The sequence below is a fragment of the Acomys russatus genome, chromosome 9 (genome assembly GCF_903995435.1).
Source record: "Acomys russatus chromosome 9, mAcoRus1.1, whole genome shotgun sequence".
NCBI lineage: Eukaryota > Metazoa > Chordata > Mammalia > Rodentia > Muridae > Acomys > Acomys russatus.
The window spans coordinates 33,797,265-33,813,608 of record NC_067145.1 but is presented as its reverse complement, the minus strand read 5'-3'; the positions used below and the strand labels follow the sequence as shown (position 1 = coordinate 33,813,608).

The following is a 16,344-nucleotide window of genomic DNA, read 5'->3' as shown; positions in this document are numbered from 1 at the left end:
TGTTCACACCTCAGTACACAAAGCATGTTCAATGACTTCATCTATTTGGAGAAAATGGTTTTGAACCGCCAAACAACACGCACTTACAGTTGAAACTATTTCAGAAGCTTGCATGTTTGAGTAGCCAATATTTGCTCAAGTGTTTAACTGATAGTTAAATTTAGTGAACACAAAATAGCTTGGCGTGTTATTCTCAAGTGAAGCAGAAAGGTGGCAATATGCACTGGAAATTTAAATACGGAGGCTTCCATCTACTAATAATGCTAAACAAGCAGAACAATTAAAATTTAGTGTTTACTATCAAAAGACCTAAAACATCTCACTACAAAATGACCCTGCAGATGTCCCTTTTATTAGTACAAACACAAGTGCCAACTTCATTACAGGGCCCATCATAGATCTCACTGGTGTGTACACACATGCACCAGTTGCCAAGTTACACAGACTTTGCAAGATGAATCACTCAGGTCCAGCAGCTGAGCAATGTGCAAAAGTCCCCAGTCAACAAGCTGAGGGACGAGTGCTTTTTAAGCATCAGCAATACAGTGAGCTCAAAAGCTCAGAAAGATGGGATAAGGCTCATTTTACATCAATTGAAAAACTCAACTCCTACCCATCTTACCAAGATCCTCACATACCTATTTTCTTCCATGTCCATAACTTATAGCATCTTTCCAAATAGTTGGCCTCTCATTTCTCTAGCCTTATTGGGCATGCTATTTTGCAATTTAAAAATATGTATCTTATACATATGTCTCACACTGCCTTGCTTCAGTGTTTACAGTACTGTCACACATTCTAACATACACTGTTAAAAATGATCTTATAAATAATCTATTTCAACCTTCTTTGGCTATTTGTACCAATCTGTTTTTTTTTCATACAAATGTCTTATTCACAAAGTGCTTCCTGTAAGAACTGCTTCCGATGAATGCATCAAACTTGCAAAACCTAGCTTCCCACACATGCAGCTTCTACCCTGTAACTGCAGTCCATATTTACAAAATATTTTAAACTTTACATCAAATCCATTTTCCATATATAAAAAAAAAAGTGCAATTCTCTCTCACCTCGTCTGAGGCAACAACATTCTTCATAAGTTTCTACAGAATAGCAGCCTATGATAAGCAAATAAGGTGCTTAGCTTATGCCCAAGGATCTACTTTGTAAGTATGCTGGGCAGTACTTTTGTACAGTGAAGAGTCAAGTGTGGGGGCTACTGGCGGAGTGGCGCCCCTGTCAGATTGGCCAGCTCAATAAGTGCCAGGGCTCCATGCAGCCTCTCTCGTTGTTCCTGCAGCCGGCGCTGGGCGCCACTCTTTTCATCGTCTTCCTCGTCAGACTGGAGATACTCCAGAGGGTCTTGCTGCTCTTGATCAGCCTTTTGAACTAGCTTGCCTTTCAGGGTAGGGGTGCGCTGCTCTCTCATCTCCCAGTACCTGTGCAAAAGGCAGACATATTATTTATATGGTAGGTATCAGATTGTCACATATTTTCTTAGTGGGGCTGGAGATGGCTCAGCAGTTAAGAGCACTAGCTGCTCTTCCAGAGGACCCATGTAACAGCTCACACCTGTTTGATGCCCTCTTCAGGCCCTATGAACTCCTGCACACACATACACTCAGGTATACACACATAAAGTATTTTTAAGAAATAGTTCTTAGTTCTTAAAGATGAAACACAAACATAAACATGTAAAAAAAAAAAAATTCAACATCCTCAATGACCAGGAAAATTAAAATTACATTTATATTCCACCTTGCCTCAATCAGACCCATTACATACTGACGGGAATATCAATGGCTCAGGCACTCCTGAAATTTTGTGGAGGTTCATACTCAAGGTGCAGCTGGCACGTGACCCAGCTATCCCAAGTCAGCAGACTATGGAGATCCTTGCTCATGGGGGCTTACTCCAGCACTGTTCACGTAGGCACGTTATACAACAGCCTAGGTGTCTGTGCCAATTCCCTCAGCTCCCTTACTGGAGCCTCCCCTTTAAATACGTACCATCTATTGCCTGACATGACCATGAAGCATGGGGTGAGGAATTTGATAATCCATCTAGTCTTGAATTCTCTCCATTTTTTGATGAGGATTCAGGAGAGCCTGTGAAAAACCTAACTTTGGAAATGAAATTCATTTACCAATTCTTCCTTAGCCCCATGAGCTGTGCTTGCTGTATTTCCAATGTACTAGCCAACCTATTAAAAACTCTAGAAGCAAAGTCAGTGTTAGATAGTCCTTGCATAGTATCCCAAGAGGTAAGAAGATAACTATTTGAATTCAGACCAAAAGCAGCACTGTGGACCCTTTACTGCCTTTAAACTGAGTATTTTCCCACTAAATTGTCTCCACAAGGATTACAGCACAAGAGGATAAACCTTTGGGTTGGATTTATTTACACCGTAAGAGACATAAAATACTAATTGCTTACCTTACTATTCTTGCTCAATTAATAAATCAGGGAGGATCCAATCCCAATGTCAACAATTACATGAATTTGATCCTTGTATTCTATTACTCTCAACCAACTAAACAGTGTTAAAGAGCATTACAGAAGTCTATGGAGTTTTTGTTGTTTTTGAGACAGGGTTTCTCTGTATTGCCCTGGCTATCCTTGAAACTAGCCCTGTAGACCAGACTGGCCACTAACTTGGAGATCTATCTGCCCCTGCCTCTTGAGTACTGGGATTAAAGAAATGTGTTCCACCACCCAGCAGGTTTCCCATTTCATTTGCATATTACTATGGAATTTTCTCATATGAACAGAATTTGTGATTACAAAAATTGTCCAACCTTCTCCCATGCCACAGGCAAATACTTATTTTATTAATGGCTCAGCTAATGGGATAGAGGGATTGCATGGTCCCAATAGTCAATCTATTAATACTTCCTTTTCTTTAGCCTAACAGGTGGAAGTGGCAGGTTTGACTCATCTATTATGGTTAACTCATAAACTCAAAAACATCATTTCAAACTCTGCTTGTGTTGTAGGGTTATTTCCAGCAATAGGCACATTCTCGTGCACACGGAAATAAGCAGCTGATGCATTAACCTGCTCTATTTCTACTTCTCCAGAAGACAACGGGGAGGTGCATCTGTCACTGCAGATGGATCCACTGAAGCACTGTGGATCCCTCTTTGGCTCCTCCAGCCCCAGGTCATCAAGGATGGTGGTGGGAAGTGAGGAGACAGTGGAAGTCACCAGAAAGATAGCAAAAGCAGGATCAACCATATCATCAGACGTGAACTCTGCCCACCTGGGACCAAGATAAGGCCCTATGTGGCAAGAAAGAAGTAAGTACACAGAGCACATGTCACTGCACATGCAGTGAGTGCCCCTGAGCATGTGCACTGCTGTCGTTCCTCATCCTCCTTTGCTTCAACCTGTAGACTGGATGGGTCCAGCTCCTGTTATCTTTACTAATGCATCTGTGTTCACACTTGACCTTGGAACCACAGCAGACCCATTCACTCCTATGAAGCAGGAAGTGGGCTTAAGTTTCCCTTGGGATTTCAACCCCTTCCCATTCGCATCCGACACCGTTTGTCTCCCTGCTAAAGGGCAAACACCAGCTTCCTTCCTGCAAGAGCCCAAAACCACTAACCACATGGGCCTCGAGATTTCTCATCAACATAATAATGTGACCAATAGCACTAAGCAGTTTTGATCAGTACTCTTGATAGCAGAGTATTAAATACAATGCTTTCACTCTTCTACTGCTATTATGTTTATAATTTGCTTGCTTAAAGGATGATCATGCGTCAAATGACAATTCATCTACCACATTTCAAATCAAAGCTACTTTGGATATCCTGCATTTAAAAATTTCAGAACATAGCCAGGTGCAGCACTGGGGAGGCAGAGGCAGGCGGATCTCTGTGAGTTCAAGGCCTGTTCTACAAAGCAAGTCCAGGCCAGCCAAGGCTACACAGAGAAACCCTGTCTCAAAAGAAAAAACAAACAAACAAAAAAACAGAACATGGTCCAAGAATGGACTCCTGTGAGATTTCTGAGTGCTTGTGAGATCTCAGTTTCTTCAACTAACGTAGGTATTCTTGGATCATGCCTTGTGCAGCTCCTGGGTGTACAGGATTGCAGTGAGCTCACTTCACACTGTTCGTTACAGCTAGCTGTTGCTGTTTGTTTACATTGCCCTTGTGACTGTACACTTTACTCTTAACCATCAGAGTAGAAACTGTCTGATGCTCTGAATAAAGTTGAGTATTGGATAAGAGGTCAGTCACCCACATTTATTGGTTCCATTCTCCTGGGTCCCATCACATTAAACACATGATGGATTTTATTCAGCCACAAAGAACAACTATGTAGACACTGAAAAACAAAATATCACATTTTCTCTTACTGTGGATCTCAGACTTTATATAGCCTCATTAAATCACTTATTTATATGCCATGGAAGTAGGAACAAGACTGAGGGAATGAAGGCGACTAGGAGGAGAAAACAATCACAGAGAAACTACTGCGATCAAAGTACTTGATAGACTTGTATGTATTTTATGAAACCCATTATAATATACAATGAATATACAGTAATAAAAATGAAATTGTGTTAAAGAGGCTCCTTAGTATTACTTTTCTGTGACTACTCAGAGGTAGTACACAGAAAGTTAAACTCAGGAATGAGCACTGTTCATTCAGTTGCCTATCAACACATCAGAGGCAAAGGCAGATGAATTTTTGTGAGTTCCAAGGCAGCCTGGTCTAGATAGCAAGCTCCAGACCTGCCAGGTCTCCACTGTGAGACCCTGTTTATAAATAAATAAAATACAACTCTGTCATCTATCTTCTCACATTAGTAATGCCCGCAGTGCATAAGACGCACTAAAAGAACATTAGTTCAGCACAACTTAAGGACTAGAACAGGAGAGTGATGACAGGTCACTGGGGCTGAGTAACAGCTCCACACCCAGGAGGATGCCAGCCTCTTAGAAAGTAGCAACTATGAAGCGGGCCCCAGCCTGTTCGTCCTGGAGCTCCTGGTAGGTCAAGTAAACCTTTCCTCCATGAGGAATGAAGAAGAAATGAGCCTCAGCCAAGAGCAGAGGCCAGGAAAGAAGAGTGGCACGGTTGTCAATAAACAGCAGCCCACTGTGGCACAGCAGGGGGAGGAGCTGCAGCAGCACAGTAAGGGACACAGCAGCATGGCAGAGAAATGGCTGTGATGCCAGCAACAGACGAGTCAGTAAGTATCAGAGAAAGACTTTTATACTGACTTTGTTGCTATAACCTGCAAATTCATGAGCAGTCCACATTATTCAACAGTAAAACAAAGAAAACACTTGGAGAACACACACACACACACACACACACACACACACACACACACACACACACACTCATAACAACTCTACAGGAAACTAAGGATTATTCTGAACTATTTTATAAAGTATAGGTAATTGATTTAAAATCAGAGAACTCTCAAAACTTTAACATAAACCCAAGCCCCAGAGGCATCTTTGTGGGAGACCTCACACAGCAGGCCTTACCTTGCCAGCCACTCGGCAGCAGCCTTGTTGTCCGCAGACTGATGTTTGCTGAGTGTGTCTGTTGGCTCTTCTCTCTTCAGCCTGGCATAAGGGTGCTTTGGACAGTGACGGTTTGCATGGGTGAATCTGCTCAGGCAGCCTTTAAAACACAAGAGGAAATGCCTACTAGACTGAACATTCAGGCACACTACGCATGTCCAACTTCAATGTACACATAGAGGAAGGCCAAGAGATGCCCAACTCCAACCAAACAAGCTCCTACATCACATCCACGGGCCCCCGTGCCCTCTTCTGACCATGGTGCACATGGACACATTCAGGTAAACACACACTCAAAAAATACATAAAAAATAAAATAAAGATTTTCTAATAAGTCAGACATAGTGTTGCACACCTTTGATTCCAGAACTTAGCAAGCAAAGGCAAGTGGACTCTTTGAATTTGAAGCCAGATTCATTTATATAGGGAGTTCTAGGCCACGCAATGCTATACAATGAAACTCTGTCTCAAAAAGGAAAAAAGTTTCTTCTCAAATGTGGAACTGCAAATAAATAGTCTATAAACATTTCTAAGAGTTTAAGACTTAAGCCGAGCACAGTGGCACATTCCTTTTATCCCAGCACTCAGGGAGGCAGCAGCAGGTGGATTTCTTTGAGTTCCAGAACAGAAATTCTGGTCTACGAGTCTAGGACAGCCAAAGCTACAAAGAGAAACCCTGTCTCGGAAAAAAGAAAAAACAAACAAACAAATACGCTTACTCTAGTTTAATAATTTAGGAACCAACATAGAAGCCCACTTCAGAGGCTACATTCGTTATGCATTTTCTACTTCTCAAAGCTTCAGCTGGGCATGTAGTTCGGTGCTAGATAGAGTACCTGTCTAGCCTGTGCAAAGGAAGTTAGGTTGGGGTGGTAACTCACGATATTTTAGAAAAGCTTATCAGAAATTTTCTCCTCAAAAATTTTAAGCTAAACTATCAGCTGATTACTAAAAAACTAAGTAAAGCGTATAGCTTATTCTAACTACTAGCTGGTTACTAGCTATTCCTGAAATGTCACTTCTAACACCATACCATTTTCTGAACAGACAAAAGGCTTCTCTCCGGTATGAAGACGCTGGTGTGTTTTGAGCTGTCCACTTTGAACAAAAGCTTTGCCACAGTCCGGATAGTCGCACAGATACGGCCTCTCACCTAAGAAGACAGACAGCACAATCAGACCCACGGCAGCAAGGCAAGGAAGGGTAGGAAGAGAACCGCTTTAAACAAGTCCGAACTCCAGTCTGTGCTATCAGACTTAACTATTTCTTGGGACATTTGCTTTTTATGTCCCTGTAGCAGGCCAAAGTACAGAAGTATCTGGGACATACAGCAAAGGAGTAGCAGATTCAGACAGGAACATGGGGCTTTCTTCATTAAAGCCCAAGACCCTAACTGACCCCTACACTGGCAACAAGAGCTCTGCAGTGGTTTGGAGACAGGGTTTCTCTGTGTAGCCTTGGCTGTCCTGGACTCACTTGTAGACCAGGCTGGCCTCAAACTCACAGTGATCTACCTGCCTCTGCCTCTCAAGTGCTGGGATTAAAGGCGTGCACCACCATGCCTGGCAAAATTGTATTACTTCATGAAGCAATAGTTTTACTGATGACATCCAAAGTCAAACCTTCCAGTTTAGCTACCTTATAGTAATTCAAAGTTAAAACCACATTCCTTTTAAGGATTTAACTTAAAAAAAAAAAAAAAAAAAAGATTCTATCAGATTACATTGTCTCTTCAAAAAAGAAAATAAGCAAATCATGACCAGAGTGTGTATGTGAGGGAGGGAGAGAGACAACAACTAAGTATTAACAGCTCTAGATGAGCACTGCCCAGTAAAAACATACTGTGGGGGCTGGAGACTTGGCTCAGCAGTTAAGAGTAATTGCTGCTCTTTCAGGATTGAGGTTCAAGTGCTAGCATCCACATGGTGATTACAGAATCATCCCTAACTCCAGTTCCGGGGGATCCATTGCCTTCTTCTGACCTCCTGGGGCACCAGGCACACATACAATGCACATAAATACATGCAGGCAAAATATACACACACACAAAATAAAATCTAAAAAAAAAAAAGAATAATGAAAGAAAAGATAAACTGTGTGAACAACTATAGGAGCCTTGTTTGAAAAAGTAAAACCAACCCAGGGACACGGTGGTGCACACCTTTAATCCCAGCACTCAGGAGGCAGAGCCAGGCAGATCTCTGTGAGTTCGAGGCCAGCCTGGTCTACATAGTGAGTTCCAGAATGGCCACAGCAACATAGAGAGGTCCTGTCTCAAAACTAAACTAAATAAAATAAAAGGAAAAGAAAAAAGTTAAAGCTAATCTATGTAAGTCAAAATTATCTAAAATATGATTTCAGTATATACAAACAATTATTAATAAAATTATTTACTCTTTTTTCATTTTAGGTATATTTCACACTTACAGATCATTTCAATTTAGACTAGCACATCTGAAATGTTTACAGGTCACATTAGGAACTGCTTGCTGTGTTGGGCAGCACAGCTCAAGATTTAAGGGCAGGACAGCTTGTAAGCTAGTAACAATGGGCTTTCATCTACAAACTATGAGATTTACTTACTATAAGGCTCTTAAACTCTGGGGTCAACTATATATATATATATGGAAGAACATGGGCCTACTACAAAGTATTTTGCTTTCTACACGGAAGGCAAGGACGTCTATACAAATAAACAGTTCAATAACAATGACATAACTAATATCTAGAGAGACTATGTTAAGTTTTAAAATCCTAAAACTACCATTCCCCAGCAAAAAGCAACAGAGTAAACAGTGGTTGATTATTAAAACTTCAAAGTAATAGTGGCAATAATATAGCCAGGTGGTGGTGGCGCACGCTTTAATCCCAGCACTTGGGAGACAGAGGCAGGCAGATCTCTGTGAGTTCGGGACCAGCCTGGTCTACAAAGTGAGTCCACAACCGTCAAGGCTACACAGAGAAACCCTGTCTTGAAAAACCAAAAACAAAAAACAAAAACAACCCCCCCCCCAAAAAAAAAACAAAAATGAAAAAGTTTTAAAATCTTAGAACTACCATTCCCCACCAAAAACAGAGCAAACAGTGGCTGATTATTAAAACTTCAAAGTAATAGTGGCAATAAGAAAATATAAGGCAATTTATATGAACATTACTTAACCAAATTAATAACATAAGTTAACCTAAATACCAAATCAAGTTTTAATCAAGTATCAGTTCTAGCCCTTTCTACAGTGTTGTCATCTTACCTGTGTGAGTCCTTTTGTGAGCCTGGAGTGATTTCTCCCTCGGAAACACCCTGTTACAGATGTTACAGCGGATCCTGCTAGACGAATGCTCGCCCTCATTTATTAAATCCCGGACAGTGTCTGCTCTGGGCCTACCACGTCGGATTCCATCCTGTTAACATTATTTATAAACTTTAATATACTTTCCTGGGACCATTAAGGCAGTGTGAGACACACACGGAGTAGCATCAGCAAGAATGGTCAAGTGGCTCCAATATCCCACCTGTCCACAGATAACAGAACTACTGAAACCAGCAGTCACAGACCCAGTGTAGACCAGCAGAACTCAAATACTAAATCAGCAAGCATCCCCACAGCACTCTCACTTGCCCATTACTCCTTTACCCAGTAGCAGCCTTCAGAAGGTCTGTGTTCTTAGTGTGTGGCGCCCAGAAATTTCTGAACCCAGTCAGAAGCTCCTCAAGCTCAACACACAAGAAAGTGAAGAAGCTTTAGCAGCCGGGTAAGCACAGTGTACCCCCAGACGGCTGTCACAGACATGAGGGCACAGTGTACCCCCAGACAGCTGTCACAGACATGAAGGCACAGTGTACCCCCAGACAGCTGTCACAGACATGAGGGCACAGTGTACCCGCAGACAGCTGTCACAGACATGAGGGCACAGTGTACCCCCAGACAGCTGTCACAGACATGAGGGCACAGTGTACCCCCAGACAGCTGTCACAGACATGAGGGCACAGTGTACCCCCAGACGGCTGTCACAGACATGAGGGCACAGTGTACCCCCAGACAGCTGTCACAGACATGAGGGCACAGTGTACCCCCAGACAGCTATCACAGACATGAGGGCACAGTGTACCCCCAGACGGCTGTCACAGACATGAGGGCACAGTGTACCCCCAGACGGCTGTCACAGACATGAGGGCACAGTGTACCCCCAGACAGCTGTCACAGACATGAGGGCACAGTGTACCCCCAGACAGCTGTCACAGACATGAGGGCAAGTCGTAAGGGCGTTGCCTGACAAAGTTCCAAAGACCTGACTGCCCCACATGACCTTTAGACATCTAGAAGAACAGCTGTTCAGGCTTTGCTTGGCAGAGTTCTAAAGATCTCTGGTTGACCACTACTGCCCTTAAATACTGTCTATGGTCCAGGTGTAATTTTGCCTAAAAACTACTTTGAAATCTACTTTTTCTCCTAAAACCGCCTTTGCCTCTATTTCTCAGCTCTAATAAAATTTACACTGAAAACTTTTTCCCACAGAGAATATTGAAAGAAGGCATCTGGCCAAAGGTTTGAGACCGATATTGTTAGCTATAGAAAAGTAAACCTTGTTTCTTTAGAATCTGCTTTGAGAGCACTAGAAGGTGGGCTTGGAAGGTCATGCTTAGAGATATTTTACAATAGAGGACCCCTTGGCAGTAAGCCTAGGCTTGGATAGCATGTCTGTTGGTTTGGGACTAGAAGTAAATCAGGTTTCTGTGTTAAGGACATTTAGTTTCAAGCTATGTTGCTATGACAATCATGTAAACACAATGGCTTTAGCCCAGGGAAATTTATGATTAAACTTTCCAGAGTATTGTTTAAGAAATAATAATCAGGTCATGCTGACCATTGCTTGGATATTGATTGAATCTTGCCAAATGCTTCATTATAGCTTATACAGAACTGTTTGTATTTTTTGTTAGATTGTTTTCTTGTTCTCTTGGTTTTTAAATGCTCTATTGATTATAAAAGATAAGAAAAAAATCATGATGTACTCTATAATGAAAAAAATTGAACTTCACTTTGAATAACGTACTGGGGTTGGCCCAAAGGAGACAGCAAAGGAAAAAATAAAGTTCTCCTGGGCTAGAAAGAAGACTTTTCAGTTTGCATCACAATTTATGCCTGGGCCTCAATATTTCTTTTCTCTTCAGTTCCTCAATCTCTCAACAATTAGTTACTTTAACTAATCATTCATCTCTGACCAGCTGTTACCCGCCTGGTCAATTTTCCCTAGGTAGGAACCACAATACTTTCTCTTCTCTGATCCCAAAGCTGGTCTGCAGGACAAAGCCAAGGCCACAGAGGAACCCTGTCTCAAAAAAAGCAAAACCAAACCCAGTCACAACACACACACACACACACACACACACACGAAGACCACATATGGTGGTGCAAGCCTTTGCTCGCAGTACTTGAGAGGCAGAGGTAGGTGAAGCTTTGTGAGTTTAAGGCCAGCCAAGACTACATAGCAGAGACTCTCTCTCAAAAAGAGGGGGGTAAAAAGAAATAAAGACGCTATAAAGGCACATACTTGTAATCCTCGCTCTCAGGAGCTGAGGCAGGATGATTTCAAGTGATTCTGAGGCCTGCCTGGGCTACATAGTGAGACCTCGTCTCAAAAAACAAGCAAACAAAACAGAAAAAGCAAGACCACTTGAACAGTTAACAGCATATCAACACTGTCACAAGTGTGTTACTCTAATTTAGCATGCCTACAAAAGTGGAAACAGTACTACTGTTCATGAGATGTCTGCACTATCTTCCCTAATCTAAAACAAGCATGTCTTTTTAAATTTTCACTTTGAAAGAGAAGTTAATTCCAGTACTTTAGATCTATCTGTGAGTTCAAGGCCAGCCTGGTTTACAGAGCTACTTCCAGGATATCCAGGGCTACACAGAGAAACCCTGTCTCAAATAACCAAAAAGGAAAAAATTAAAAGAAAGATTAAAATATCCACTACTATTTTCTTTGCTACTAGAGAAAATTAAAACATGCCCATTTAAAACAGGTACATAAATATAACATACTTGCCACACATAGGCAGTAGTTTAATAAACACAGTCTTTTAATTAAGAAAATAAGATAGGAAATAATGCCTCAAATGAGTGAGTAGCATCTACTGGCCACACATGAGTGTGCACATCTGACAGCCAGAGGTCAGTGTCAGGTGTCTTCCTCTGTTCCTCTCCACTGTATTTTTTGAGACAGAGTCTCTCTGAACCTGAAGCTTACCATGTCCACTAGGCTGGCTGGCCAGAGGCCCCGGGATCTGCCTGCCTCTCTGCACCCTCACTCCTTCCATCACTGTGTTTATAATGTGTACTTCATGTGGCTTTACATGGGGCTAGAGGTCTAGACACAGTGCCTTGTGCTTAGGCTGCACGCATTTGCACCCTGAGCCATCTTGCCAGCCCCAAACACATACATTAAAATAACCAATATTACTTGGATAGGCCTTTTTCATTTTGATCTTAACAATAAGAAAACCATGCTTCAAGGCACGCTTATCAGCAGCCAATTGTGTCTGTAGCCCAAAGGGCAAATTTTGTTAAGACTATTGGTGACTCAAAGAAAAAAACAATGTCAACATGACACTCTGAATGATTATATCACTAAAAACTTTTGCATACAGAATCTCCCAACCTCTAAAAGGCAGATGAATAATTCTCATTATAGTTATGAAGACAGAAAACCTAGTCCTTGACTGTTTTAGACAAGTTCAAATAAAAGGCTCATCTTAGGGGTTCTATTGTGTAATAAGACCCCAAAGCCATAGAATCAAGCCAGGAAGCAGCACTCAAGGCTTCTGCGTCAGTTCCTCACCCCCACCCCCACGATGGAGTATGACCTCAGAGTTGTTCCTTCCAAGCGGCTTTTGGTCAAGGTGTGTTATCATAGCAACAGAAACCTATCTAAGACAAGGCATGATAAACAAGAAAAAGAAAATCAGATCTTGAACGATGTTTGTGAGCCCCGATGAGGGAATGTAATGAATCATAAATCCCTTCTCACATTTGGGTCTGGATCCCAACTCCCTATGATGCTCAAATCTGCTTACTCCCCACCTGGATCTCCTGTCACAACTCCCCAAGTCTGCACTGCAATTCATCTGTCAAATTGTGTACTACTACATAAAGCATCTCAATTGATCTTGATAAGCTATAAAAAAGTTGTGTTTGCTTACATCCGCTTAATACTTTAAAAAAATTAACCCCTAAAAGTCCATTTGTATGTGACACATATGGGAGCAATGTGATGTGGAGAGTAAAACAAAGAGTTCTGGCTAGTCTCTGACGGTCGGCTACCCTCACATGACCTTAGCCCTGGAGGCTTTCTCTCACCCCTCAGCAGGGAGACAATACCAGAGTGTTCAACAGAGGGCCTGGTAGCTGACTCCTAACACTACAGAGTGCCCACTCCATGCCAGGTAATAAATGGTGGCTACTATGCTAACAGGTTTTATTCGATGATTAGAAATTACTGCACATGCAAGACTACATGCAACCTAGATGTTTCGATATTAAAAGTGGATCCTGGATGGGCTGGGCAGGCTGTCAGAGGTGAACGGTATCTGAGAAGGCAGACCCCTTGGTGGGCCACAGCATCCATCATGAATGCAGTCTGAACAGGGGTGCAGAAAGGAGGATACCGTATCCCGGAAAACAAGGATGCTATACCTGTTCTTGGTCTTTCCCAAAATTCAACCACCAGAAGATGATGTTAACAGGCAATGTTAACACACCAATAGTGCTAAGTTATCTTGTAATGAGGGACCAGAACACGCTGGCTAGTGATAGATGCTCTTCACCCCTAGGGGGAGCAGTGTAGGGTAGGGACAAACAAAAGGGCAACAGAAAGCTGACACCGGGTGTGTGCAGCTCAGATGTTAATACCTCCCCTGGGAGTCATAGCAACAAACGGAAAATAAATGCTGCTCTCACTCAACAGCTGTCAGCGCCTCAGAACGGTATAATGAAGGGTGGTGGGAGGACTACTGACACTGGCTGCTCTAGGGACTCATCTCCATCTTCCTGGAAAGCAGGCAGACTCAGTCAAGTGTCATCATTCACTCAAAGCCTGGGGAGATAGATCATCACTGTAGATCTTTAGAGGCAAAACAGCACGAGAGGGCTGGACTCCTTCTTCAATAAAGTCTTGACTAGAAACCAAAGAAGGTTACTTTCACAAATAAAGGCATATTCTAGTACTTTCTCTCTTAAGTTTACCCTAAATAAAATTCTGGAGCTGCACTTTGAACCCTTCATTAATTAAAAAGAAAAACTAGAATCTGTTATCAAATAATTTTTTAAAACTACAAATGTTCTGTGAGAAGACTGTTTATACACACACACAAAACACACACTCCGGGAGGGGCCAAACACCTCCTTCACAGGGGTCTCCTAAGACCAATTGGGAAACATATTTACATTATGATTCATAACAGTAGCAAAATTATAGTTATGAAGTAGCAACGAAAATAGTTTTATGGTTGGGGGTCACCACAACAGGAGGTGAAGGGTTGCACCATTCAGAAATTTGAGAACCAGTGACTTACATTTTTCTTTGATAATCCAAAATAAAATTGAGTCAAAAACGAAGATTAAGTCATGGGGGAAGGTGGCAAAGACATGCGTCAGTGGTTAAGAGCACTGGCTGATCTTTCAAAGGACTTGAGCTAGATTCCTAGCCCCCACATGATGGCTTATAACTATTTATCACTCCAGTTCCAGGCATAAGCATGCACAGACATACATGTAACCAAAACACCCATACACATAAGTTAATAAAAATTTAAAACGCCACAACTGAGCGCTGATAATGCAGTTTCAATACTCGAAGCGTCGTGTCAAAGCAGTCTTACAACTTTTAGTGCTCTATAATAATGCCACTAGTAAAGTTCTTAGCTAAAAACAAGTCTCAACATGCAGCTACTGCCCATAATGTCACCAAATCTGCTTCAGTTTATAAACAAAGCGGCCCTTATTCCGCTGGGCAATTTGCTAGCTACACCTGTAGCAAAGTACGTGATTCGGGCGCTGAGCATACACCTTTACCGATACCTTTCTGGGCGCTGATGGACGTGAAGTATTAAGCCTGGCCCGACAGCCGCACAGACACAGTCACCGTGTGCCAACACTCTCACCAGCTAGCTATGAGATCTTGATGAAGACGCGTGAACAAAACCCCGAAAGCCTCAGCTGCTCCGGATGTGAGTAAAAGTATATACAGGGACGTGGTGTAGCTAGCCTTGAATTCCAACACTCAGGGGGGAAGCTCTCAAAGACCGAGGCCAGCCCGGGACACAAAGTGGCACCTTGCCGCCACTCGAACGTGAGCTGGAGCCAGATGCTCACATCCTTTCTCCCCAGATTTAAGAAGGCCGAGGCTGGAGGCTACAGCCCAGCAGCAGCGCGGGGGACAGGACACCGGCGAGCCACCCGTTCTTCACCCCGCTGCACCTGCTGCCCGGCCCTTCGCGCCGCGCCCGTCACGTGACCCCCGCCCCCAAAGGTCCAGTTTTGGCGCGCGGCAGTGACGTCGGCGTCCTGTCAGCCACCGCCCCCGCCGCCCCGCTTTTCCTCCCCGACCCGGCCCCGCCCCGCCGCCCAGCCGCGCCGCGCCGTTAACGGGCCCCGGGCGGCCCCGCGCCCCGGCCGCCCGCGCCGCCGCTCACCTTGAGGTGGCCGCTGTCTGGGCTGCTCGCCTCCTCCTCGTCCTCCCCGCCCGAGGCGGCGGCCACCGAGGCGGAGGACGGCGCTGCACCCCGCAGCGTCGGGAGCTCGGCCGCCGCGGGCAGTCCCGCCGAGACGCCGCCGCCCGCCGCCCCCGGGCTGAGCGTCACGTTATGCGCGTTCTCGCCCCAGCGCCACGGGTACACCATGAAGTCGCTGAAGCCGGGGCTGGTGGGGACGAGCGGCGGTGGCGGCTCGGGCTCCCCGGCGCTGTTGCTGCATGGAGGCGTCGCCGGCGTGGTCCTGATGACCGATACCAAGACGCGCTTCGGGGAGTCGTGGCAGAAGATGACCGGCGGCGGCTCCGCCATTGGTGCCGGGACGCCACGGATCATGCTGGCTGACTGCAGCCCTCGCGCTCTCGGCCCGAGTCCGGCTTGCTCGCCCGCCCGCGCTGCTACGTCTCGGTGCCTCAGAGCCGCCGGCTCATGGCAGGCGACCGCGGACACCCAGGTTGCAGCAGCAGCAGCAGCAGCAGCGTCGCTGACAGGGAAGCCGGACGCGCGGCGCCAAGCCCCCGAGAATAACAACCTGCTGCCGCGGTCCCCGCTCCGGCTTTTCCCGCGTTACATTTCGCGCCTGGGCGGAACCAGTCACCGCGAGGCCCCTGCGGCTGGCCACCGCGGCGAGTGGCAGGTCGCGCGGGCCAATAGCCGGGTCCAGGCTGCGTTCCGTCCGCTGGGGGGCGGAACCGAGTGCGAGCGCGGGTCCTCCCTGCCACGTCATTGGCCGCCGCTCGCATACTTTTTTTTTGTCTGGAGAGCCAACTGCGTTCGAAAGTCTGGAGGAGCGCGCCTCTCGTCCTGACACACCCGTCGGGAGCCCCACCCTGGACGGACGGACGGGTCCAGCAGAGGTGGGGGGGGAGCGGGGAGAGGAAAGGAGGCTGCTGATTGGAGGAGCGGGCGGGGCGAGCATCCTCCGTCCCGCCCCCACGAGAAGCCGAGCGGGTAAAGGAAGCGGCGGGAGACCGCTGATTGGAGAAGTTGCGGGAGGGTCGTGGTGGTCACTACTGGGCAGGAGGTGTCCCGTCACCCCCG

General features: G+C 44.9%; 1 protein-coding gene across 1 annotated transcript; it reads right to left on the bottom strand.

Annotated features, from left to right (window-relative positions):
• Nucleotides 1-447: 447 nt before the first annotated feature.
• On the bottom strand, nucleotides 448-15,656 carry Znf367 (zinc finger protein 367). Its single transcript, XM_051151109.1, has 5 exons — nucleotides 15,247-15,656; nucleotides 8,801-8,951; nucleotides 6,586-6,705; nucleotides 5,514-5,652; nucleotides 448-1,439 (listed from the first exon to the last, which is right to left on the bottom strand). The coding sequence occupies exons 1-5, from the start codon at nucleotides 15,637-15,639 to the stop codon at nucleotides 1,217-1,219; spliced, it is 1,026 nt and encodes a 341-aa protein (XP_051007066.1). The 5' UTR covers nucleotides 15,640-15,656; the 3' UTR covers nucleotides 448-1,216.
• Nucleotides 15,657-16,344: the final 688 nt, after the last annotated feature.